The 26,620-nt window shown below is 42.9% G+C and overlaps 1 protein-coding gene and 1 long non-coding RNA gene across 35 annotated transcripts in view; both read right to left on the bottom strand.

Moving 5' to 3' along the window:
* The window catches only part of MTHFD1L (methylenetetrahydrofolate dehydrogenase (NADP+ dependent) 1 like), a 253,716-nt gene that overhangs the window by 110,617 nt on the left and 116,479 nt on the right, over positions 1-26,620 (bottom strand). For 29 of the 34 annotated variants that reach the window (XR_014065472.1, XR_014065473.1, XR_014065482.1 and 26 more), the window contains 2 exons: positions 13,893-14,000; positions 11,392-11,544 (listed from right to left, as the gene is read on the bottom strand). The exons of 1 other annotated variant lie outside the window; for it this stretch is intronic. Coding sequence is in view for 16 of the 33 variants with exons in the window: in XM_081530228.1 (XP_081386354.1) it covers positions 11,392-11,544; positions 13,893-14,000 (261 nt within the window). In the remaining 17 variants the exon portion in view is untranslated. Of the gene's footprint in view, positions 1-488; positions 2,227-2,653; positions 2,810-3,913; positions 3,998-7,142; positions 7,303-11,391; positions 11,545-13,892; positions 14,001-26,620 lie in introns of those variants that run through there. 4 more of the 34 variants (XR_014065475.1, XR_014065484.1, XR_014065476.1 and 1 more) reach the window with 3 other exon arrangements.
* LOC145521564 (uncharacterized) lies at positions 19,902-23,810 on the bottom strand. Its single transcript, XR_014065497.1, has 2 exons — positions 22,316-23,810; positions 19,902-20,758 (listed from the first exon to the last, which is right to left on the bottom strand). It is a non-coding gene; the product is annotated as an uncharacterized LOC145521564 (long non-coding RNA).

Below are 26,620 nucleotides of genomic sequence, written 5' to 3'. Positions count from 1 at the left end.
TAAATTGTCTTTAGATGGCATAAAGGACTACAAATGAGCCATTTACTAAATTCATTATTTTATGAACTATGGAGGGAACGCCAACCACATCATGGATCTGGGAGCTGGACAGACCACATTTGATGCAGACAACCAAACTTTTGCAGGAGAGTCTTTGTTACAATTATTTTCAGGCCAAAACAAAAGACCGTCTCTTAATGTGAGCAAATACTCAGGATTTACACATCAGGGAGAACTTTTCACATATCACTGTGATTTTATAGTTTTGATGACAAGTTAACTCTTTGCCACTGGGAAGCAACCTGAACCCCGCCATAAAATAGCAGAGCAAAGATAACAGAAGCTCAGGTTGCTGGTCCCCATGGACTTATAATAACTGTGACAGAGAAGCAAACACGCTGACAATAGAGGATGCTAATGCGCTGGAAATATTTGTGCAAGTCTGACAAATAATGCATGGCATCTCAAAATAAGAAGAGATTACTTCCTTTATTTTTAGGACAATTCTCTTTATTTGTGTAATGTAGCTTGAAATAACTTTAAAAGCTTTGACCTGCAGCAAATCACAGTCCATTCAGAAACCAAATTATCAAGGCTTAATGACTAAAGGGACATAGAAAAAGTATTTTACTATAGGTGACCACATACAGTACAGAAACAACACATTTGTCCCCTGATATAGCATGGAGCTGCCCAACTCAACACATTCAGTTTTCCTGATTACCTAGAAACAGATCCATCCTGAAACAGGGCTTACCAGCCTGGGCAAGGGAAACTGCTGGAAGTTTTGCTTTTCTGCCTCAACAGCAGTAAAGAATGACCCAGGAATACACACTGCCCAAGCTACTGAAAAGAAAATGTCAAGATGTTCAAGATCTAAGTTATTGTTGGGCAAGGATCTCATAAGCCTTAATACTCATGGACCACTAGAACTCCCTGAGGCCATTTATCACGAACTCAGCTCACAGGGCTGATACAAAGAGTGAAGAATGTGTTAATCTATATGAAGCATTAGAAAGAGTGTCTGGCGTGTAGTGAGAACAACTACTATAGTATCAAGTGATACAGCTTGGTGGGATATTTTATCTGTAAGTGCACATTTAAATATGTTCCCAGAAAAATGTATTTAGACCTGGTTTTATAGCCTTGCTGGTCAGTAACTGGAGCCCTGTCCTCTCAGCATCTTACAAGATGTGCTTTTCCAGGCTGGGACTTGAGCGGGATCCTAATTCTGTGAGGTCACACCGGGAGAGGTCTCCGTAAGGATCCCTGTGTCTTCTGCACAGCTGGCTGGCCCCCACTGCACTGGGTTCCACACTGTATGTATGTAGCAGTATGGTCTGCACTGAACTTCCAACTGTGGACAGATCAGGGGAACCGAAGGCCACGTCCCTACCCCAGGGAGGCCTGGATTAATAGGAGACACCAGGCAAGGCGGCTTGGTAAAGGGATAGGACCCCCAGAGGATGTAAGTGCAATAGATCTTAGCTGGGTGGAGCTGGCAGTATGAACACAGGGTTTGGAGATGAGTAGGGGCCACCACGCCAGTCCTGGGGAGCAAGTTTTGAAAGTTGAGTAACTGAGTCTTACGAGGAGAAATGCAGATGAATTTGGGAACTGTATTATGGATTTTGGAAGGTGCAAGGAAGAATGAAAAGTAACTTTCAAGTCTTCCACTCCCCAGAGCTGATTCTTGGGGTGGGGCTGAGTCTCAGACAAGAGACTGACATCTACAAAGGATTCAGCAACTTGTATTGTTGGCCCTAGGTTTTCTCCACAGCGGACTGTGGTACGTCTATTACTAATGGCCTGGGGCACATACTTAATGCAGGCACCCCTGGAAATCCTAAAGAGGGGTGGCAACATGGCGATGAACGTTCATTCTGAGCCTTCCAGGGTCTGCATAAATACCTCCATTTGATCACATAACCCAACACAAATTATTTCTCTAATACCCGCTTTATACTTATTGCCTGATTTAAGTAGATCTGCTTATACTCACTGGTATAAAATATTTTGAATTTTCAATAATATTCAGAAAACAGTAGGATACACCACCAAACTTTTTCAAAGTGGTTTACCATAAATGTTTTATGGGGACATATATTGATATTATTTTTATTTCAACATTTAATACGACGTCCATGGGTAGATAATTTGATGAACACATACACAGTTAAACCTTGGAGTTGCTATGGGTTCCAGATATTACCAATTATGTTCCCCCTGCAAATTACAATCTTAGTTTGAAAGTGTCACATTTTTCTTTTAAGTCTAGCTGCTTTTCTTCCTATTCATTCATTCCCACCAAACTCTCAAACTGCCTTAGAGGGTGACCTGGCTCTGTAATTGGAAAGCTATTTTGTCAATGCAGGAGACACAAGAGATGCAGGTTTGATTCCTGGGTCGAGAAGATTCCCTGGAGCAGCAAATGGTAACCTACTCCAGTATTCTTGCCTGGAAAATCCCATGGACAGAGGAGCCTCGTGGACTACAGTTGAGCACAATAGGCAACTGAGCACACATTTTGATCTATATTAATTTTATTTCCCTGCTTAAACTGCTTAGCTGCTTTGGACTATATATGCTTCTTGGTAAAGACTAGGATAACAAAGTAAATGAAAGCAACAAAGAGACACAGAGTCAAGAGAAGTGCCAAGAGTACTAGATACTTTTATGGATATCTTTCTGACCTGTGTATATGTTGATTGGCAATTTTATGCTCTGAATCCAAACTACTCAATGTGGAAGAAAACAAGTAGGCTATAGACGGAAGTGGAAGAAGAATGGGTCAGTATCTCATCAATTCCTAAGAAAACAAAAGATCAATATGTTGATGATGGGGTGGATACCTAAGCATGACAAGCACCTTTTTCTAGGTTCGTAGAGAGAAAGACAGAGCCTACATGGAGGGATTAATAGCAGTGGGCTAAAAATTTAACCCAATTTTAAAAGGTTAACTCAATAATAGAAATATCTGGTAACGCTATTACTCAGCATGTTTCCCCGGCTGAGGCTGATTTCATTTGAAGTCATTTTATATTTATGTTAAAAATAAATTAGCATCAAATTCAGGGAGACAAGATCCCTGAAACTAATGGACTGGACCTTACATAACCTTATGTGGTCGAGGGGCAAATATCATTTTCCTGAGTCACAAAGCTTCCTCTGGCTCATTAATCTGAAAAACAGTTTCTGGAAATGGAGAATGCTGCTGGTCACCTTCCTTTCTGGAAACACGTCGTACTAAAAAGGCAGGGACATATTCTCTCCTGACAGGACAGACACACGTGTGTCTCTCCTCTGGACACCCGTAAGGGGGCAGCTTGCTGCAGCCGCCCTGGGATAAGAGGAAGTGAGTGACGTTTGGGCCACAGGAAGGGCATGTTTGGGAGAAAGCAGGAAATTGTGATGTCAGGATGAGGAAGAGCAGTGGGAGAGACCCAAGCTGGGTGGGAGAGAGGAAACAGACCAGGTCCCGAGGAATGGGGCGAAAGGACACAGCCATACAGAGAAAGTGAGGCCAGGTGGGGAGGGGAGGCTTCGGGCAGCGTGTCAGGCGGGTCTGGATCACTTCAAGCTAATCAGAGAGATTTTAGGTGTCAGGTTCACTGGGGTCTAGGAGCCCTGGAGTTAGGAAGGACATGTGCGGAGATGACCTTCTGAGTGATCTCGTGTGATGGGAGCTCTGTACAACACGACTGCTTACCCATGTCATTGAGAGGCAGCTTGGGGAGGGAGTGTGTGTACTGGGCCATGAGTCTCTGGAAAATGTGGGGAGCAGTGCACTGGGCTGAAACCTACAAGGTCTGAATTTAATTCATGCCTAACTGAATGGATCAGGTTTATAACCATGCATCCCCAAAGAAGAAAACGTCTCCCCAGGAAGCTGCAGAATAACTTCATCACTGACCTGAATCCGGTCCAGCAGAAACGAAACATCCAGCACATACTTTTTACAGGAGCGGGAGTAGGACGGAAAACAAAGTGAGCTTAACTGAAATGTGAGAAAGAAAGCGGCAATGACTTGGCTGGGTGGGGCCCCGGCTCACTTTTTCACCGGCCCCCTTTCCTTCCAGACCACTAACCCTCCACCCAGCATTTGCTATGGATGACATCACTGGTTTCGCAAACGCGATCCGACAGTTTCCTGCTTTCCAGAGACAAGCCGACCAAGGCCGTCAGTGGGGCACCTGGGCAGAAATGAGGCCGGGTCGGGTCACGGAGCGGACATGAAGGCCACACCAGGGCCCTTTATTCGTTCCATAATCTGCTGTGTGTTTTACTGCTGAGTTTTCAGTCCCCTTTCCTTGGACACATGTCCACTGTCCACGCTCGCAGGGTTATGATCCAGATTGGTCATGGCATGGACACACATGCCTTGCCCAGGATCACATCCTCTGCTCCAAAGAGAGCGCAGGGACCAAAGTGAAGGGTGTAGGAAGGGAGAGGGGAGCCGCTCGGGGAGCTGCCCTGAACGGACCCCGGAACTCTGGCCCCTGCATCCTATAGCTCACGTTCCCCCCACCCCTCAGCCAAGGTGCTTTTCTCCCCTCATCAGTCTGTGAGGCCAAAGCACTAGGAGCCTCTCTACAGTTTCAAGTAGCCACTCTGTGCCCCAGAAATGCTCTAACTCAGGGTTCCCCAAAACTCAGGCCGTGGACTGGTACTGGTCCATGGCCTGTTAGGAACCAGGTTGCAACGCAGGAGGTGAGTGGTGGGCTTCATCTGGATCTACAGCCACTCCTTGTCTCTCACGCCACTGCCTAAGCTCCGCCTCCTGTCAGGTCAGCAGCAGCCTTAGTTACTCAGAGCTCAGAGGAGCTCGAACCCTACCAACTGTGCATGCAAGGGGTTCAGGTTGCACACTCCTTATGAGAACCTAATACCTGATGATCTGATTCCATACTATGGTGAATTGTACAATTATTTCATTATATATCACAATGTAATAATAACAGAAATAAAGCCTACAATAAATGTAACGCGCTTGAATCATCCTGAAACCACCACCCCGCCATCCGTTGAAAAATTGTCTTCCATGAAACCAGTCCCTGGTGCCAAAAAGGTTGGGAACTGCTGCTCTCACTGGCACCAAACACCATATAAACGCTGCAGGAGTTCTTAATCCCTTCTGCAGGATGGCTTAAGTCCAAGATTCTAGTCCAGATTCTTGTCCTCAATAGCTAACATGTCCTAATTTTATGTCCTAAGTTTGTCAATAAAGAAGACTTCATATTTAAGAAGATTTCCTAGTTCTTCAGGAGCCAATCTCATTGCCTCACGTGATATCGAAAGAAAATAGTCCGATACACCAAAAGCTAACTTCAAATGGGCATGTGCTAGGAATTCACACTTGGTTGGATACCTCTCCAAGCCAACTGTTCTGACAACACGTCCTTGTGTGAGGAAGCCTCATAAGATGAAAGTAAGTGGTCAACCTCTGTTCAACCCATGGCAGGAGCAAGGAAACAAATTAACAAGGACAAAACGATCTTGCGTTCCTTTAGCTGAATTTGGGGCCAGCAAACATCAGTCAACAAACAACGCTCAGGAGTGAACTTCTCATAGGAACATTCCAGCTCTTAGGACTCCTCTTTGGTGCCCCAAAGAGTCCAGGTATTAAAACACTACGAGGCAGCCAGGAAGGACAAGATGACTCTATCCACCTAAGTCCACCTGCCATACATATGTTCTGACTCCCTTGCAACTAACTGGCCCTCAAAAGACAATTTCCCAAATCCTTTCAGTTTATCATTTCTCTATTTATTGTATTTTCATGTTATGAAAGTGACATGTGCTTGATGCAGTAATCTGAAATAAGCAGAAATGTAAAGAAAAGCAGCTGCTCATAATGTCAGCCCCATGTTGACATTTTGGTGTCTTTCTAGTCTCTTCCATATGGAATGTAATTTACATCCCAATAATATAATTTCATAAACTTTGCTTACATATTAATGTTTTTATGCCATGACATTTATGTCAAATGATTAAACAACCCTGAAAAATTATTATAAAAACTTAAAAACCATATCAAAGCAACGGGACCACCAGACAAAGACCACCTACTAAACTTTGGGGGGGGCGGGGTGTGGGAAGGGTGCAAACAAGATTGTTTTAGAAAAGTTTTATAAGCTACCAAGGTTTATTGAACACTATAAACCATAAGCTTTGAAAGAATTTTTGGAAGCATAACAGGCTAATCTGTACAATAGAGTGTTGGAAAATCTGCTCTTCTCTCTCCACATCAAAGATCTGTATTGCTAAACTATTTCTTATAAGGAGATGTACTAACTGGTGACTGTGTTGGTCTAGGATCTTATACTCTTTTGTAGCTTTCAATAATACGATGGAGGAACTTTTCTGGTGGTCCATTGATTAAGAAGGCGCCTTCCAATGCAGAGGACGTGAGTTTGATCCCTGGTCAGAGAACTAAGATTCTCCAACTAAGTCACAACTAGAGAGCCTAAACATCACAATGAGCTCCTGCATGCCACGACCAAGACCCAGCACAGCCAGATAAATAAAATTATTTTTAAAATATGATGGAAAGAATATATAAGGATAATGTCATTAAAGGGAGGCAAGGATACACATGGAGCTTAGTAGGAATGAAGATGTTTTAGGGAGGAAAAATTATTTACAGAAAGATGGGAAACTCGGCCAGAGCACGTACGGATGGGGCAAGAAGTCTTTGATGATCTTAGCCGAGGAACTGTTGTACTACTAGGTGCTCCTATAAAGTGAAATGTACTAATAAAGTGGCTACACGTACTAGAGATCATTAATTGGTGATCAACTCCAACTAAAGCTGTAACTAAAGAAAATATGATGAAACCATTCAGTGGCAGAAAACTCTGGCTTATAAATAAGGGTGAAGAGTGAAAGTAAATACTTAGAAAACTAAATCTGGGGGGGGGAGGGGGAGGAATGGAACTCTCCAGCACTGCACCCTGTGATCTCCCAAAGTCAGCAACACTGGAGATACTTATTGTTTGAGGAGGGACGTGCTTGTGTGGGGATTCTCCATTTTTAGCCCTACTAGGTAGCCAGGGGGACATGTCTTCCTCGAGGACACACCAAAGGGATTTCTCCTTTGTTATAAAGCCCACAGTATTCTGCACCTGCGCGATTTTACTTACCAGTGTCCAACATGGACGCATGGAAGAGGACTGGAGCGTGTTCATCTCCATGTGATTTATAACACCTCGCACCTCACAAGTATGAATGAATGAACGCACAATGCAGAAAAACTGAGGATCTTTCCGACCGGGGTTTTTTCTGGAAAGGACAGTTGGACACCTGTTTCAAAGGCACTCAAATAAGCACGTGTGGAGTGATCACGGGTCAGGGTGATTAATTACACTAGAATTTTCCCACCTGCAGGAGCCAGTCCCGCCAGTGTCCTCATCTCCTTTCCCCCCAGTCATCTCAGCAGGAAATTACTACACTATGTCTCCCACATGGATGATGACTATTAGAAGCATTCTCGCAGACTGTGGCAGGGCCCAGGACCGGGTCAAGTAAAAGTAAATACCAGCCCTTATTAGGTGATCCTGGCTTCCTGCGGTGCGTTTGCCCCGGACACAGCAGCTTCTGGCTCGGTCATAGAAAGCAGACCCCAGGCCACCGCCTCCACGCGATGCTTCCTGACCTTCAGGAACTTCTTTCCTCATGCACCACTTCCTTCCTCGCTCCTCACGATTGTTTTGGAGGATTTTACCCCAGGGGCCCGTGCTCACTGCTCTGCCCCGGGTGGAGGCAGGGGGACCTCCTCAGGGAACCCAACCAGCCTGCGGTCACTCTCAAGGACTGGTCACACCTTCATCTTCTAACTCATTAGGAGTCAAGCAGGAGCAGAGGAACAGAGGGATGGACTACTGGTTACCCACCCACACAACCTGACGGAACCTGACTTTCCAGAAATGACCTTAAAAGGCTGTGAATGTGGGGGTATGAGTTGAGGTGTGAGGAGATTCATAGCGTTTATTTGCTTAGTGACTCCAAAGATTTAAAATTATGATCAATATTTAATGACTATTAAATACTCAGATGAGTGAAGGCGTCATCTTCTGATTCAGAATTTTTACAACAAACCATTTTCTTTGTTAATTTCAGGTCTATCTACTAGGAGCAGTAAGCTGCCTGAAGTGGAGAAAGATGCTTTATTTGGGGGTTTCCCATAGCAGGGACCACAGAGTCATGTGCACGCTTCCTAAATGAACGAAATTGTTGGCAGAACTACTCTGGGATCCCAGATCTGTGCAGGACAAGACAGGACAGGTCATGAACTCGGTTAATTCCCTCCTCTGCGGTGCCCACTGTTCCATGCTCTTTGGGACCCTCGTGGCCCCTCCTCTCTGGTCTGAGCCTGGACCATCCAGGGGTGCTCTTCTCCTAAGCAACGGTCTTCATCGACTGAAGCCCAGATGATCTCTGGCTCTAAGTGGCTGCCATTACTGAGGCCATTTTAAGGAGTACAGAGCAAGCTCTCCTGGAGGTTATGTTAAGTGAAGTATGATTAAATTACAGCCAATAAAATTCACTCTTAAAAAACATGGCAGTCTATGAGTTTTGACACATGTACACGTGTCATGGAACCACAATTAAAATACAAAATATTTCTATCACCCGCTAAAAAGTCCTTGGTGTCCTTCTGCAGTCTGTCCCCTCCTCCTCTCTCTTCCCCCGGACCACTGATCTGATTATTTTTTACCTTCAGCCGGGCCTTTTCCAAGATACCATTCAGAATCTGTTTTCCTTGACACCTTCTCCCTCTTTCAGCACTGTTGCTACCCCCCTTTCAATGAGAGACTCCATCGCCAGCTTCTGTGTACCCCGCGGTCTCCCTGTGCCACCTACCAGGGGTCTTCCCAGACTCCCAGGGGCTCCTGTTACCCAGTCGGCTCCGTGAACCTCGATGTTTTCCGAGGACCATCCTCTCCCTCTTCTCATTTCTCTTGAGCTGGTCTTTGCTTCTCCCCAGTATCCGCCCTCATGTATATTCATAAAATCCTCAGGGCCTTCTCCTGCCTGTTCCTTTCTCCTGGCTGTTGTGTCTGTGTTTCTGATGGATTCACAGATCATGTTATATAGATTCTATGAGCTCTTCCAGCTCTCTGTCTCCAGGCCAGATGCATTTCTGGCCCTGTCACCCTGACTTCTTGACTGTTCCTTCCACACTCGACAGCATCACTATCCGTGGTCAGGCTGGAAGTGTCCCGACCCCCAAGCCCACGTGCAGGTGGCTACCTTCACAGTATGTCTGGAATTCACTGCTACTCTTCTGTGGCTGCTGAGCTAACCTTGATCACCTCTTTGCTTGGCCGATGTCTCCCTCGGTCTGCTCCTCCTCCCTCTCAACACTCTCCCATTGCTACCATAGCTATTTTTCTAAAATATAAATCGGACATTTTCCTTTTCCTTCTTGTAAGAATAAAAACCAGGGGAATTCCCTAGTAGTCCAGTGGCTAGGAATCAGCGTGTTCACAGCCGGGGCCCCCAGGGTTCAATTCCTGGTGGGGGAACTAAGATCCTGAAAACCAAGCAGCATAGCCAAATAAATAAATACATAAATATAAGTAAGAAAGAAAGAAAAAGAATAAACTGCTAAATCGCTTCAGTCGTGTCCGACTCTGTGCGACCCCATAGACGGCAGCCCACCAGGCTCCGCCGTCCCTGGGATTCTCCAGGCAAGAATACTGGAGTGGATTGCCATTTCCTTCTCCAAAAAGAATAAAAACCAGGTGCAAAACCCACTTTACTGCAGCTCTCCAGTGCACACGAGATAAAATCCAAGGTTTTTCAGGTGGCAGTTCAGCTCCTTAACAGTTTGAATCAACAGTTTGAATCGATCTTGCTACTTTAATCCCATTTCTCAATCTCTCAACCCCTGTCCAAATCCAGGCACACTGGATTACCCCAGGAAGGCTACCATGTATCTCTGTGCCTTTGACTCAAAAGTCACTGTTTCCACAGTTGCTGGAGGTTGATTCTCTTTTTCTCCCTCACACGCCCTGCCTGCAACCAGTATGAAATAGCTGTTGCCTCTCCTATGGCCTGAGGGCATTAAAATGCTAACACCAACATCTGAAGCTCCAATATTTAAGCCACCAGATGTGAAGGGCCCACTCACTGGAAAAGACCCTGGTGCTGGGAAAGACTGAGGGCAGGAGGAGAAGGGGGTGGCAGAGGATGAAATGGTTGGATGCTATCACGGACTCAATGGACATGAGTTTGAGCAAACTCTGGGAGACAGTGAAGGACAGGGAAGCCTGGCGTGCTGCATTCCACGGGGTCACAAAGAGTCAGACACGACTGGGTGACTGAACAACAACATCATCATCATCATCACACTTTCTACACACCTCTGTGCATCTCACATTTACTCCATGTAGTATCTCTATGCCTCACAGGCATTAAGAATTCAAGAAACACTTATTGAAAACATTTTGCCCAATATCAGATGAAACATGCAAATATGAAGGCAAGCAACTCTGTCCTCGTTACGTATTTTTTACCCATCCATTGCTTAAACAATAGAGCCACCTGGCTTATTTTAAAAAATTGTTATGTTTCCTGCTTGGACTTGGATCAGCTTGTAACAACAACAATGACGACAACAGAGACAATTAAGAATTTTTCTGCTCAATCTAATCCAAGAGCATCCCATGATGAGAAAACAAATTTAAGTCACTGACGGTTACCAAGGGGAGTCACCACATCACTGAGTAGCTGTAATGAGGCATTTTATGTATTAAGCCCATCATCATGGGTTTTAAGTACTTTGATAAGCTTTCACTTCTGCACTATCTCCCTTCTGTCCAAAGAGAAGCTTTGAAACAGCAATAACCATCCCATAGCAACAATGTTCCCCTAGCATAAGGTCAAAACCGAGAATTCATGTGATTCACTCATTTTCTCAGGCAGCCCTGACAAAGAGGTGGAGGGTGTGAGACTGATTTCCCAGCCCTGGGGCAGGGGGCTGGTCCTGTCTCTTGGACTTGGTGGTGGCTTCCATTTATCCCACTGCAATGAAGTCTTATAATTCTGAGCACAATGACGTGAAGAACCAGCAGTCCTATACTAAGCCACCCCCCACCCATCTCAACAGCAGACTGGATTCTCCCAAGTTATTCTCTTCCGTGTTCTATAAGCCGAGAATCAATTTTATGACTCAAGGAGTCCTGAACACATGATCTAAAGAAAATAAAAATCCAAACCACAATGGCAGGTGTGTCTTTCGTTGTAGAAGAGAGTACTTAGGAAAATAGCAAATACTATTAATTGCTTTCCAATACCTGAGCTACAAGGCGTTCGCATAGCATAAGGATTTGAGGAGTTGTAACAACACAGACTGGGGAAGGCTCTGGGAGGATGTTACACACTCACCGTTCCAACCAATGGGTAAATGAATCCAGCGCCTATGCTGGCCCGGACGTCACTAATGGGTAGAATGAAACCCTTGGGTACGCCTTTCTTGTCAGGTTGGTGAGACAGGGAGAGGTGGGTCTTTGCCATGCAGATGGGCAAATTTCCAAATCCCTGTAAGAAAGGAAAGGAAAAGTGTTCCTCGAGCAAAACTGTTCTTTGCACTTGTTTGACCTGCACCCCCCGGAACCCCCACGGATCAGATGCACACACAGCGATGCTTGTTATTGCTCGTTCACTGAGCAAGAAGATGCGAGTGAAACTCAGCTACATCTGATCAACACCTGGCAGGTTCAGGGTGTCTATTACTTATTTTGGATAACTCTTGTTACAGAAAGACACCATTATGTGTGTGTTCGAAGGGAGGGTGGCTCTTTGCCGGCAAGGCAGCAGCAGCTGTAGAAACCACTTTCCAAGGATATTAATATCCGGGACTCAGAAAGGTAATCTGGAGAAAGGCTCCGTAATGAGGCTTTTAGTCCCACTGTTCACTCATTCTTGGCGGCTGTCAGCAAGCAAAGGGCCGCTTTGTGTTGCTTTATGAATCACGGCTATTTGATCTGCGATTACATTATATGAACTGAGATGAGGTCACTATTTAAGCCTCTTATTTTTAAGGACCAAAGGCGATGCCTGACCCAGAGTTTTCAAAGGTGAAAGGGCAGGAAGTCACATGTGGGGCCTCACAAAAAGGACAGTGTCCTTGCAGCCTGGGCCCGATTAAGGGTACACAGTGCCTCCTCAGAGACTTGGCTGATTAACTGCAACCACACACTTGACACGTAACTTTTAAGGAACATTCTCTGGGTGGACAGACAGAGATAAAAGGAACGCAATCTCCAGAGGTAACCCACACAGAATTTCTTATGATTCAACCTAGGACTATTTGGAAAATTGTATTGGACTATCAGCTGAGGGGTGGGGTGGGGCTGCTCTCTATTCTCTTATTAGATACTGATCAGAACTCTGCTGGGCTTAATCAAGATTGCTCTGCCGAAACAGGGCCAAGAATTTGGGGTTTCAGAGATCAATCTAATATTGAAATAATTTTTGTGAACTGATTTGGGTTTGCCAATTGAAAAGTTTGCCAGCTAAAAATATATTTTTAAAAAACCCAGCATGCTATGTACTATCCCTATTACTTTGTTAAGTTTTTAAGCCTGAGAAAAAAGTCAGGAAGGATCTAATATTAGAATTAACAATAATCCTTAAATAGCATTATTAAAAACTCATGGGGGAAAAAAAAAACCCTCATGACAACGACCTTATTTTACTCATTTCATTGCACATGAGTGAAAATTTCACCGTAGAACAATGCTAGTGTGTACAGTGAATTTTAGGAATCATTTTTTTTTTTTCAAATACAAGTCAAGAGCATTGTAAGCTCTTGGAAAATTCTAAGAAGAAATGAATTGCTGACTATCTTCCCAAATCTGGGAGAATACTCTGGTTAGAGCTGGGAGCATAGGACAAAATATTAAATATGCATTAAAAATAGAATTTAGGAGCTAGGGGGATGAAAAAATAGATCAATGATACTCCTCATGAAGCTCTTTTGCTAGTGAACTCTTGAAGTGCTCTGAGTTCTATTGATTGTAGTAAACTGCAGGGGACGTTTGAGGCACACGGCCCCTTTGGTCAGGGTGGCTGAACACACTCAGCGGAGCCTATCTGACATGACCATTAGGGGACTAGACTCACGCTGCTGCACCTTGGTCACCTGCACAGCAGAAGGGAAGGGAACCTTCACCCATGGTGGACAGTCTCAGCACCAAGCCAAGGAAGCACTTGTATAAAAAAGGACACCAAGCGCCCCCATCTTTATGCATGGCAGTCTTATTTGACTAACCTGGCAACATGCTAAAATTTTTAAGACAGTAAGAGGAAGCACTACAGATCATTTAACTCTGACTCCACAGCTGCACACCCAAGAACAGTTTTAATGTTTCTGGCTGATAGGGAAGGGAAAGGGAAGCCGCTCAGTTGTGTCCGACTCTTTGCGACCCCGTGGACTGTAGCCTACCAGGCTCCTCCGTCCATGGGATTCTCCAGGCAAGAATACTGGAGTGGTTTGCCATTTCCTTCTCCAGGGGATCTTCCTGACCCAGGGATCGAACCCAGGTCTCCCACATTGGAGGCAGACGCTTTAACCTCTGAGCCACCAGGGAAGTCCCTGGCTGATAAGTAGGCGCTAAAGATCACACACCACAGATAAACATGGATACAACCTGTATTAGAAACATTTATAACCACAAAAGTCAATGATGTGTATGTCAAAGGGTATATCCTTTCAACATAATTACAGGCAATATCCTGCTCAAAGATATTAACTTAAATTTTTTGCAGACCACAGAGTAGATTAAGCCAAATTCAGCTGGTGGAACATATGCCAGCTCTCAAGTCAGGGTGAATAATTTCAAAAGCTTAAGCTGGATTTTTTCCCCTAAGAGTACAACTTTTACCTGTTCTGTGTAACGATCTATTTTGGATTGTGCTTCAGGAGAGAGTTCAATATCTTTGGCTCCATAGACAGACTGGGCAATGGTTCTTATCTTTTCCACAATTGGAAGCTGGAGAAACACAAATGACAACAAAAATGTTAAGTTTCATCTGGCTAAAAACTAACAGAAAGCCTAGTGAGATTTTCTGTAATTGCTTAAAATTCTCTACCAGATTCCCTTCTCATCAACTGTAGTATCTGAAGCAACCACTTTCTCTACTTTCATCCTTCATGTACTGAAATCAGAGATTAACTCACAAATAACAAGCCTTATGTGTTCAGTCAGCTCAGAGGCTACTTATCTAGTTAAATCACTTTTATCCATTACACCTTTATAAAAAATGTACCTTTACTATGTTTTTTAATGGTTTTTATGTCACAATGAAAGTCTCCTAGCTAAACAGTGCTGATGTTTAAGTAGGTCTCGACTTGGGTTATATGGTAGTTAAACGTAGTAATCAGTTCAGTTCAGTTCAGTCACTCAGTCGTGTCCGACTCTTTGCGACCCCATGAATTGCAGCACGCCAGCCCTCTCTGTCCATCACCAACTCCCAGAGTCTACCCAAACCCATGTCCATCGAGTCGGTGATGCCATCCAACCATCTCACCCTCTGTCGTCCCCTTCTCCTCCCGCCCCCAATCCTACCCAGCATTAGGGTCTTTTCCAATGAGTCAGCCCTTCGCATAAGGTGGCCAAAGTATTGGAGTTTCAGCTTCAACATCAGACCTTCCAATGAACATCCAGGATTGATCTCTTTTAGGATGGATTAGTTGGATCTCCTTGCAGTCCAAGGGACTCTCAAGCCTTCTCCAACACCACAGCTCAAAAGCATCAGTTCTACGGCGCTCAGCTTTCTTCACCGTCCAACTCTCACATCCATACATGACCACTGGAAAAACCATAGCCTTGACTAGACGGACTTTTGTTGGCAAAGTAATGTCTCTGCTTTTAAATATGCTATCTAGGTTGGCCAACCTTCCTTCCAAGAAGTAAGCATCTTTTAATTTCATGGCTGCAGTCACCATCAGCAGTGATTCTGGAGCCCAAAAAAATAACGTCTGACACTGTTTCCACTGTTTCCCCATCTATTTCCCATGAAGTGATGGGACCAGATGCCATGATCTTAGTTTTCTGAACATTGAGCTTTAAGCCAACTTTTTCACTCTCCTCTTTCACTTTCATCAAGAGGCTCTTTAGTTCTTCACTTTCTGCCATAAGGGTGGTGTCATCCACATATCTGAGGTTATTGATATTCCTCCCAGCAATCTTGATTCCAGCTTGTGTTTCTTCCAGCCCAGTGTTTCTCATGATGTACTCTGCATAGAAGTTAAATAAGCAGGGTGACAATATACAGCCTTGATGTACTCCTTTTCCTATTTGAAACCAGTCTGTTGTTCCATGTCCAGTTCTAACTGTTGCTTCCTGACCTGCATACAGGTTTCTCAAGAGACAGGTCAGATGGTCTGATAGTCCCATCTCTTTCAGAATTTTCCACAGTTTATTGTGATCCACACAGTCAGAGGCTTTGGCATAGTCAATAAAGCAGAAATAGATGTTTTTCTGGACTCTCTTGCTTTTTCGATGATCCAGCGGATATTGGCAATTTGATCTCTGGTTCCTCTGCCTTTTCTAAAACCAGCTTGAACATCTGGAAGTTCACAGTTCACGTATTGCTAGGTATGGGCAAATAAGTGTGTGGTGAGGAAATGGAAAGATTTTCCATAATGTTGGATCTGGGTTGCTGGTAAAATACTAAAAGTGTTCTTAAGAAACAAGATGGCTTCCCCGGTGGCTCAGTGGTAAAGAATCTGCCCGCTAGTGTGGGAGACACAGGTACAATTCCTGTCCGAGAAGATTCCACATGCCTCGGAGCAACTAAGCCTGTGCACCACAACTATTGAGTCTGTGCTCTAGAGCCCGCGAGCCGCAACTACTGAGCGCATGTGTCCTAGAGCCCGTGCTACGCAGGAGAAGGCACGGCAATGAGAAGCCCACGCACTGCCACTAGAGAAAAGTCCGTGCAGCAATGAAGACCCAGCACGGCCAAAAATAAATTTTAAAAAGCTTTTTAAAAAAAGAAACAGGATGATTTATTAGGAAAGGAATGTTCCATAGATGAAGTGATTCTTAATTCAAGCAAAGCATCTGACAAAATTGCTCCTAATTTTACTGTGGGTAGGAAATACATAGGCATAATGAATGTAGTTGGTGGATTACTATTTGGTAAAGTGCTGCTGGACCAAATGCTGACTGAATGGACACCAGCCAAGGGGCAGAAGCCTCTTGTGGGCCACCTCAAGGACTTTGCTGTACAGTGGCAAATGGTACATTTGCATGAATCACTGTTGATATACACAGGAGGGAGAGTTACCTAATAGGAGAAAATAAAAGCTTGTTCTACTTTCTCAATAGGACAGAATCCCAAACTGCTTTAAAATGTGCTTTTCATTACCACAGTTTTTATTACTGTAGAGGTGCTCTGGGGTCTGGAGCTGAAATATTGAATGTTTCAATGAATAAAGAAACTAAGGTGCAGGTCATTATGATCTTTCACTGAAGGACATAAAAGAGGATCTGAATCAAAGGAGAGAAACTTCCTTCATGGATGAGGAGATGCAACACTGGTTATAGGTCAGGTCTCTCAGATAATCTATTAGTTCAATCCAATTCCAATAAAAATCCCAAAAGCACTTGCGTTACTTGGCCAACCAATTTTAAAATTCCTAATGAAGAGTAATGGCATAAATAGGTAAGATAACTTCATAAATAAATAAAACCGAAAGAACAAAGGTACAGGACCTGCCATACCAGGTATCAATCACACTACAAAACTATGCTAATGAATTCCATGTGGTATTGGCACAGGACAAGATGGTTAATCAAGCTGAGATAAGAAAGAACACAGGAGGACACCTCAGCAGGTGTGGGACAGCATATAGTAGACATGGCACAAAACAGGGCAAGGGCTGACCCTCTAACTGACATCTGGCTGGAGAGAAAGAAAATGAAATTCCTGCCTCACACCAGGCCCCCAGGTAAGTCCAATATGGAACAAAGGCAAAGCCTTCTAAATTAAAACTTTACAAACTAGGGGAAAAAATTGGGGAACTTTATGATCCTAAAGAAGGGAAGGATTTCTTCAACAAGGTAATGACAGAATATACTGTAAAGTAAATGACTTATAGATTTGACATCAAAATTTTAAATTTCTTCTATTAAAAAAGACATCAGGAATAAGAACAAAGCATAAGGAACAGTCTAGGAGAAGGTATATGCAAATATTTAAAAGACTGGTTACTAGAATGCATAAAACTTCCACAAATTCAGGAAAAGACAAACATATATAATATTGGGTGAGAGAGTAACCAATAACAGTATGAAAAAATCCCCAACTCATTAGTATTCAAGGAAAGGAAAAACCAATTCACACCCACGAGATGAATGAAACTGAAAGTCGGTGACTAAGAAGTGTAGGGGAGGATGTGAGAAAGATGATCCTTCCAGAACTCTTGGTTGGGATGTTAATGGTCTCACCTACCATGAAAGCTTCACTACTGGCCTCTTCACTCTTAATATACCCTCTACAGTAAGGTTAGACTTACTAAAATGTACCCAAGTAAGATAAACTAAAGATCGACCCCTGATGAAATTCCCTAAGGGCTCACTCTAAGATCTATCTCAAAGACCAACATCTCCAGAAAACCTACACTGACCTTCCTCAAGCACACGTGGGTGCTCTCTTCTTTGCCATCTGATGGCTGTGTAACACTCTGACCTGGGTGTCAGACAGCACCAGAGATTCAGCAGGGCCTGGCAGCGAACAGCCACTAGCAACGTCCCCACTCTCTTGGGGTACATTGATGGACCTCAAATGGTAGCAGTGCCAGGATCCAGCTCACCCAATCTACTGGATGGCAAAGGGCCTTTTGTAAACCATGTCATAGGAGAAATCAGAAAAGAAATATTCATCTCTAGATGGGACAAATCTAGAAAGAAATGATAATTATTTTCCAGGAAGGCAGAAGATAAGGAAAGGACAGAAATGATTAAGGGAAATGGGAAAAGCTATAATAACCAGAGCTGCCTTACTCAGTCTGAGTTCAGGGTAAGCCTGGGATGGCTCCAGGCTTGTTGCAAAAGAATGACCACAAGAGTGTCAAGTTGAGACTGGGTTAGAGAAAACTCGAGGGTAATTTTTAAAAGATTTAACATTTATTAGCTGAAGAATTGAGAATAGCCTATAAACTCTTTGAGGTCAAGGACCACCTCCTGTTCACCTAGAGGTGGGATTGAGCCCCTGGGGTAGGGTCTCAATACACAGTTGAATAAATGAACAAATATTTTCTGAACTTCCTTTTGATGAAGCAAGGATTCCACACGATACAACAGTTATAAAAGATTATGTGTGTGTGTGTGTTTAGTAGTTCAGTCATGTCTCACTCTTTGTGACCTGCCAGGCTACTCTGTCCATGCAATTCTCCAGGCAAGAATACTGGAGTGGGTTGCCATTTCCTCCTCCAGGGGATATTCCTGACCCAGAGATGAAACCCGTATCTCTGTTAACACAACTTTTGCGTTTAACAAACTAAAAACTGCACCAATAAGGCAGCTCCATTGCAAATAATCTATTTATGTTGTTTCAGCAGGCAAGGAACTTCCTGCTGTTTCTCTGCTTGACTTGGGGGGGGAGTGTAATCTTTAAAGATAAAAGAAAGTCAAGTTCAGTCCAGTGATCTTGATCTGAACTTGATATTCACTTGTACTGCTCTGTTTTCAGTGATAGTTTTTATAAAATAAATAAAATGGTAAAATAAATAATGCATGTATATGTATTCATCATCCCTGGCTTTCCTCTAACTCCCTAAATACCTATAAATTTATCTGTTCATCATCTCTTCCCTCTTCATATTCCTAATGTCTAGGATAGTGGCCTGCAACCAGCAGCCACTCCACAAACATCTGCCAAATGAATAGCCAGCTACGCCAAGTACTTTCAAGATATCATGGTGTACAAAGAACTTCAGCGGTTTTGTGTACAAAGAAAGCCTGTTGGGGTGAGGACGATGACACAGTAAAATATGACAGATTGGAGCAAGTGATAAAGAAAGGCTCTGCATATATGTTACTAGGAAAGTCAGACGATCACTGACTGCTGGGGAAGGCATGGAGATGAGATAAGGCTGGCAGGAACCTGAGTGGTGCTTAAAGGATGTGAAAGATTTTAATAAGCAACAAAAAGATTATTTCACACAAGATGAAAGGCACACCTCAAGGCGGGAATGGTGGCAAACACAAGGCTTCTTCTGGAAAGAGTGACTATTCTATTATGCACAATTTCTCAATATACTCATAAGCTACTTCACAAAGTCTGGTGTCTATACCACATTCTTGGATCATTTTGAAACTAAGACTGTGTTAAATCTCCATCTCCACCAAGAATATAACTCTGAACATATTCTACATTAATTTCCTCCCAAACCTCTAAAATGTATAAAAATAGCTGAAATACTCTAGAATAGAGTATTCTGGCGGAAATTTCTGTAAGGATGGCAATGGTCTACAACCACGCTTTCCAGGCCGGAAGCCACCTGCCTCATGTAACTATTAAGTAGCTGAAATGAGGAAATGAGCTCTTAATTTCAGTTAATTCAAATTTCAATAGCTTCCTGTGGCCAGTGGCTATGGCTTGGGCAGCACAGCTCTAGAAAGAAACCCTAACTGGGGGTCATATTGTCTACAGTTTCTCGTTTAGAGTCTGCCCGCCTGGAACCCTGGCTGAGTGACACCAGGAACGAAGGCTGGAGGCTTCACCCTTCACCACATCCATAGTGCTGATGTGGCTCAAGCTCATAGAAGCTGAGCTACTCAAAGTTAGATGACATTGTCTTTCTTGAAAAGACTTCTGGGATCATTATCTTGTTTAAGACCTGCTTTTTAGTGGCATGAACTCCAGAAAAGCAGTGACTTAAATTTTCTTTTTTTTTTTTTTTTTGTGAGAAGAAAATGGACAAAAAGAAAGTGAAATAGAACAAAAGTTAAAAATGAAGCTGCTGGCCACTGTGGAGAACAGAATGGAGCTTCCTTAAAAAACTAACAACAGAACTACTATATGAGCCAGGAAACCCACTCCTGGTAGTGTATCCTGAGAAAATGCTAATTTGAAAAGATAAATGCACTCCAGTGATCACTGTCGCACTACTGACAATAGCCAGGACATGGAAACAACCTAAAGGTCCATCAAAAGACGAATGGATAAAGATGTCATACACACATACAATGGAATATTACTCAGCCATAGAAGGACTGAAATAATGCCATTTGCAGCAATATGGATGGACCTAGAGACTATTGTGCTAAGGGCAGTAAATCAGACAGAAAAAGACAAAAACCATATATCACAGATGTGGAATCTAAAAAACCGATGCTAATGAACTCATTTATAAAACAGAAAGAGGCATAGACAAAGAAGACAAATTTACAGCTACGAGAAGGGAAGGAGGGAGGGAATAAATTAAGAGTTTGGGATAAACACACAGACACTACTATTTATAAAATGGATAAATAACAAGGTTCTACTGTATAGCACAAGGAACTATATTCAACATCATAAGTGTGTGTGTATTCAGTTGCTCGGTCGTACCTGACTCTTTGTGACCCCAGAGAAATGATTCTCAATCCTAATTAAAGTATTATTTTCTCTAATCCTTTCAGGTAATTCTTATTTTGGTTTCAGGTAGTTCCTTCACATGCATGTACTTAATCACGCTAAGTCCCTCAGTCCTGTCCGACTCTTTATGACCCCATGGACTGTAACCTACCAGGCTCCTCTGTCCATGGGATTTCCCAGGCAAGAATACTGGAGTGGGTTGCCATTCCCTTCTCCAGGGGATCTTCCCGACCCAGGGATTGAACCTGCAACTTCTGCATTGGCAGGAGGATTCTTTACTATTGTACCACCTGGGAAACCCTCAGCATTGTATAACCTATAATAGGAAAGATTCAGAAAAGAATATCTATATCTATATCTATACATATGTATATATTTGAATCACTCCACTGTATACCAGAAACTAACATAACATTGTAAATCAACTATACTTCAGTTAAAAAAAAAACATGAATCTGCTAGACTTGGGGAAAATAAAGTGTAGTTTGGTACATGGCCTTTCCTGTACTTCAATAAAAGTAAATAACATGAACCCACCTTACACCAGGAGCTTCATTACAACACTCCCCCTAGTGTCACGGGAGCAGCTCTGCGTTGTGACAGAACACAGAGCTTTTTATCTTTAACACAAAGCATGTCCTTGGCTGGAAACCAGCACATCTGAGCTACCCAAGGTGTACGTGCCGACTGCCATGAGCCAGCTCCCCAAGTGGCTAGCCCTGCCGGCTCACTGGTCCTGAGCAACAGGTCAGTCCAGAAGAACCCCAGAGGAAACTGGCTCTCCTGAGAAAACCAGGATGCAAGGTAGAGATAGCTGGGCTCTGAGAAATGAAGAAAGGCTCATCGCCAGAAAGCCCACATTTGTCCATGTGAGATGATGATGATAAGGAATTCACATTCACATCACAAGCGTGACTTTGTATATTCTTTCTTGTTTGACTGTTTTGCCTTCAGTTTTATTTCAGGTCACAGGAATTCTGACTGTCCAATTTACTGTAGATGGACATCTTGAGGACGATATTTCATAAAACCAGATATGCAAAGGGGTCAACATAGTGTCTAACAGCGCAAACTCAAGTGATATTAATACAGCGCCTTGTTTTAAAATATGCTAACTGAATAATGATTTGAATTTTGTTTCATCTAGTGGAAAATTTTATATTTATACTACTAGTTGAGGACTTTTCCTCACTATGGTTCTCTTTTATTAATCCTTAATTTACTTTTATTTAAACAATTAAACAATTTAAAAATAAAGTGCTTATTTCATTATTTTGGTTTTGTTTTGCTTTCTAATTTTTAAGGTCCAACTCTTTATGACTCCATGGACCATAGCCCACCAAGCTCCCTCGTCCATGGGATTGATTCTCCTGGCAAGAATACTTGAGTGGGTTGCCATTCCCTTCTGCAGGGGATCTTCCCAATCCAGGGATCGAACCCACATCTTAAGAAATTTCCTTCCCAAATCCTGAAGTGGTCTTTAATACACTTGTGATAACATTTAAATAATACTGCTAGCTTTTCAGGTTGAGAAAACGGATTCTTTTCCTACTGGGCTTCCCAGGTGGTGCAGTAGTAAAGAAGCACTTGCCAATGTAGGAGACACAAGAGATGTGGGTTCAATACCTGGGTCAGGAAGATCCCTTGGAGTAGGAAATGGCAACCCACTTCAGTATTCTTGCCTGGGAAATCCCACAGACAGAGGAGCCTGGCGGGCTATAGCCCATGGGGCCTCAGAGTCAGATACAACTCAGTGACTGATCATGCATCCCTATTGAGTGGTCTCAGGTCATCTGAATTTAAGTCAGAAAGTTCAAGGGATGGATGGAGTGAGTCAGAAAGTGACTGGTTAACTGGTGGTGGGACACTGATGATTCATTTTACACCCCTGTCTTTCTTGCTTAGCCCATAGTTTTGGATGATATAATGCAATTCTAGAAGCTTCCACCACAGTGACATTTCATTTACAAGAAAGCACTTGAGTGAAATGATAGGAATCCTTGTGACATGCACAAGTGAAACGGGTATAGACCTCTCTTTCTCATCAGGTGCTATTTCTAGCCTCAAGGGGATTAAGCTGGGAGAGGTCTGCCAGAATCACAAAGCAGGATCGAGAAAGAAAGTTGGCCTGTATCTAACAACAGATTCAGATCTGAAGAGATGTGTCAAACAAAGATGGGTGTGGGCCAAGGAGGTGAGTGAGACCAAAGAAGAGTGGACAGGGAACTTAGAGGCCAGTGCTGGAGAAGAATCCAGCTTTGACAGAGATCTGAGGTGTGTTTGCAAAAGGGTGTGGTATGGAGGTGATGTGGGAATTTGGAGCTGAATCATGAAAAAGAGGTAAGGGGAGAAGAGGTTGGTGAGGGAGGGGCTAGAAGCAGTTCAGGCGGGAGAACCAGAGCTTCACGATAAACAAGAAAGGAGAACATGACAACACAGGGAGAGACATGGACTCTGAATGAGATACTCAAGGGACTGGAAATACAAGGGGCAGCTTCCTATAAAATGTGCAAAATATTCAGTTGCACATAAGGGATATAAAGGAGAGAGCTGAAAAAAGGTCTGGTGGAAAGAGGCAGACCAAGGGCAGGTCTGAGGACAGGGAAGAGAGAGCCAAGGGAGGCCAAGGCCTTAAGAAGGAGATAACAGTACAGGGACAAACCAGGGCATAAAAAGAAAGGTCATCCCTTCTCCTTAAAACTGTCGTTGAGCAATTACTGTGAAATACAAAAGGCACAGAGAGATGTACATAATGATCATTCTAAATTTTAAAATTCTCTGAGTTAAAACTCTATATATAGTATGACTGTATACATTTTTATATATTCTAAATACATGGAACGGTACATTTAAAAATGATAAAAACAGGAAATTTCATATTAGGAATTTTTTTTTACCGTATTTAAAAAAACCACCACTACTATACACACATATATTCTATACACATATATACAAGTACTCATATACACATGTATTTTTATTCATTTCCTTAAAATTCGAGGTTCTGGCTGCAAATGCCCAGGGTCCAACTAAAAGGATATCTATCAAATATCTATCCCCAAACTGATCTGAATCCTTAAGAAATATAAAGTACATAATTCCTCAATAACCAGCGAATTCCTCTACCCCCCAAATGCATGCCAGCAGAGGAGAAAACGCTCATAAACACACAGGCAGTGCAAGGGCAACAGGGTGGAAATCCTTGGTGCTGCCATGGCCCTGGACAGTCTTCCTGGTCTGTTTTGATCTCCCCTGATTACAGCCCCGCTGTGATCAAGAGCATGGCTTCACACAAGGAACAGGAAAGACCTTTAAACAAAAACAAACACCATCCACTCTTGGTGTCAAGGCTGCACCTCACAGTGTTTGTGAGGTTAGAGGAAGGATGCGAAGGGATGTGGAGACAGTTTTCAACCCTCACTCCTGATGTAACAAACAATATTCAGACAGACATTCACTGCCATGCATCCTTTGCAAAAGCGACTGAGATTTTATTAAATCACTAACAGCTCCCAATTCTAATGGAGAAAGATGGCTAAATGTCTGGCTTTAATTAGGGGATGCCTTTTCTCCCGGCGCCCTGGGAGCTTCTAACTGCTGGGTTTAAACCACTTGTAAAGGACACCAACCCTGGAGTCTGACAAAGTACCGGAGTTAAGACAGTTCCTGAAAGTCAATTCAGGAAATCCCCTCTGAAGTGAAACTGACAGAAAGTGAACGTGAAAGTGAAGTCGCTCAGTCGTGTCCAACTCTTTGCGACCCCGTGGACTGTAGCCTACCATGCTCTTCCGTCCATGGGATTTCCCAGGCAAGAATACTGGAGTGGGTTGCCATTTCCTTCTCCAGAAGATCTTCCCTACCCAGGGATCGAACCCATGCCTCCCGCATTGTTAGCAAGACGTTTTACCATCTGAGCTACCAGGGAAGTCGAAACTGACAGAAGGAAGAGCTAACTTAGATCCCCAGCCTCCCATGTCCCAGCATTTCACTCCGGGACATTTCATTTGGTCCTCACACCAAATGGGTGAAGTTGATATCAATATCAGACACTATTTTATAGATAAGGAAGCTGAGACTTGGAGAATTGCCCACGTTTAGCTCCAGGTTAAGGCACCGCCAAGATTTAAACTCAGTTCTAATGTACTCAAAGTCTTACCCCTTTAACTATAATGTTACATCTTTCATCAAGTGTCCACTTGTCATGGGGCAAGTTCCTCACCTTCTCTAAGATCTCATTTGCCCATTTAAAAAGCAGAATTGAGCTCACACATCCCACAGAAATGGATTAGATATACTTGAAATAATGCATGGAAGAAAAATTTGTTAGCTTATAAAGTGTAAGTACAGATTTCATTTTTCATCTGCTATAGCATTTTCCTGGGTGTTTTATACTGTAAACTGTAAAGATAACTGTCAAAAGTAATAACAGAAAAAAAGTCCTAGAGAAGATGGGTTTTGGTGGGGACTTCTAACAGCTTCTTAAAAGGACAGGATACTGTGATCATCCTTAAGGGTTGAAAGGAAATTATGCTTTATATCTCACCTTTAAATATATTAATTCTTACATGATAAACTGCCTTTGAGCAATTAGGCCACTGCCCCTTATTCTATATTTTAAAAAATTACTGTTCTTAATTAATCAACAGCTTCCTCTATAACATGAACGACAGTTGCCTGCTCTTGAATTAGAAGCTACTCTGGTGAAAGACATGCAGAATTGTTCTGTAAAGAATAGTGGTTGCATCCCTCAATTTTCGAAAGGTTGGCACAGACTCCTTAGTCCGAAGAGCAGCTTGTTTCTCACTTTAACTAATGGACACGTCATCAGAAAGCCACAGACTCTGGGAGTTGTCTGGCTTCACGGTGTCTCTGAGGCCGGGTGTTTTCCTTTTTTTCCTCTTTCCATTTGGGGTTTTGAGACGATTTCTACTTCCCACACGAAAGCAATCACTCCCTGCGCTCCTACACTATTTCTGATTTGGCCAATCAGCTCAGCTGTCTTTCTTCCGTAACACAAGACGGGGTTGGGGCTGGAGCAGGAAATAAGATGCTATCAATCCTGCACCCAATACATTCTGGGTGGAATAGAGTCTGGGGTGATACACAGAAACCCGATTTGTACAAAGAAGCAAAGGCAGCAGGGTGTTTCTTTTATCAGGCTGTTTTATCCAGAAGTATTTTATCACTTCTTTTTTTCCTGTAGAGCAGCCTCATACCTCCCTATGGAGCTATCAAGCATCAAAGGGTTAGTCATAGGGGGGAAAAAATGAAAGGAATTAAAAGGGTTTCAAAAAAACTATTACTTTAAAAAAATTTTTATTATTATTTTTTATTTATTTATTTTAATTGGAGGCTAACTTACTTTACAATATTGTGGTGGTTTTTGACGTACATCCATATGAATCAGCCATGGGGGTACATGTGTTCCCCCCAAAAACCTTACTACTTAAATAAACTTAAAAAAGAAAAGAAAAGCATTACTTAGTCCATAAAGGTTCACCAACACTGACTATGCAAGAAATCTGGTGGAAGGCGGGTGGGGGAAGCTTAAATTCTGTTACTACCTGCATTGGTGACCTCAGATTTTTACATTGTTACAAGATTGTAAATGGTCTTCTACAATCTACAATGGACTCGCCAGCATGAGGAACAGAGTTGTTAGGGAGAGAGTCTCTCTTCCTAAACTGTCATGAAGTGATAAAAAGCTAAACTGCATAAGAAGCAATTATGCAGCTCAAATCTAATTTCTGTGTTATAGAGTATGTGGGCAAAGGAGGCAAGAATCCTACCAAATATAGAACTTGAGGCCACATTGTTATCAAATTAATCCGCTTTTCACAGAAGAGCAGACATTTTAACAGCATCATCTTCACAATGAATGGGAATTTAGAACAAAAATTTTTAATATTGGTGGGAAGGAAAAGGCTTCATCTTAGGGTTAGTTCATGTCGAAGACAGCATAGCTCACAAAATACTGCTTCTATTTACTGACTTTCTTTTCACCCTGGATGGTTTCCCTGAA

The sequence above is a fragment of the Giraffa tippelskirchi genome, chromosome 9, assembly GCF_054371585.1.
Source record: "Giraffa tippelskirchi isolate mGirTip1 chromosome 9, T2T-mGirTip1v1.2.pri, whole genome shotgun sequence".
Classification (NCBI taxonomy): domain Eukaryota; kingdom Metazoa; phylum Chordata; class Mammalia; order Artiodactyla; family Giraffidae; genus Giraffa; species Giraffa tippelskirchi.
The sequence above is the reverse complement of the archived record's forward strand: the minus strand, read 5'-3'. Positions and strand labels throughout refer to the sequence as shown.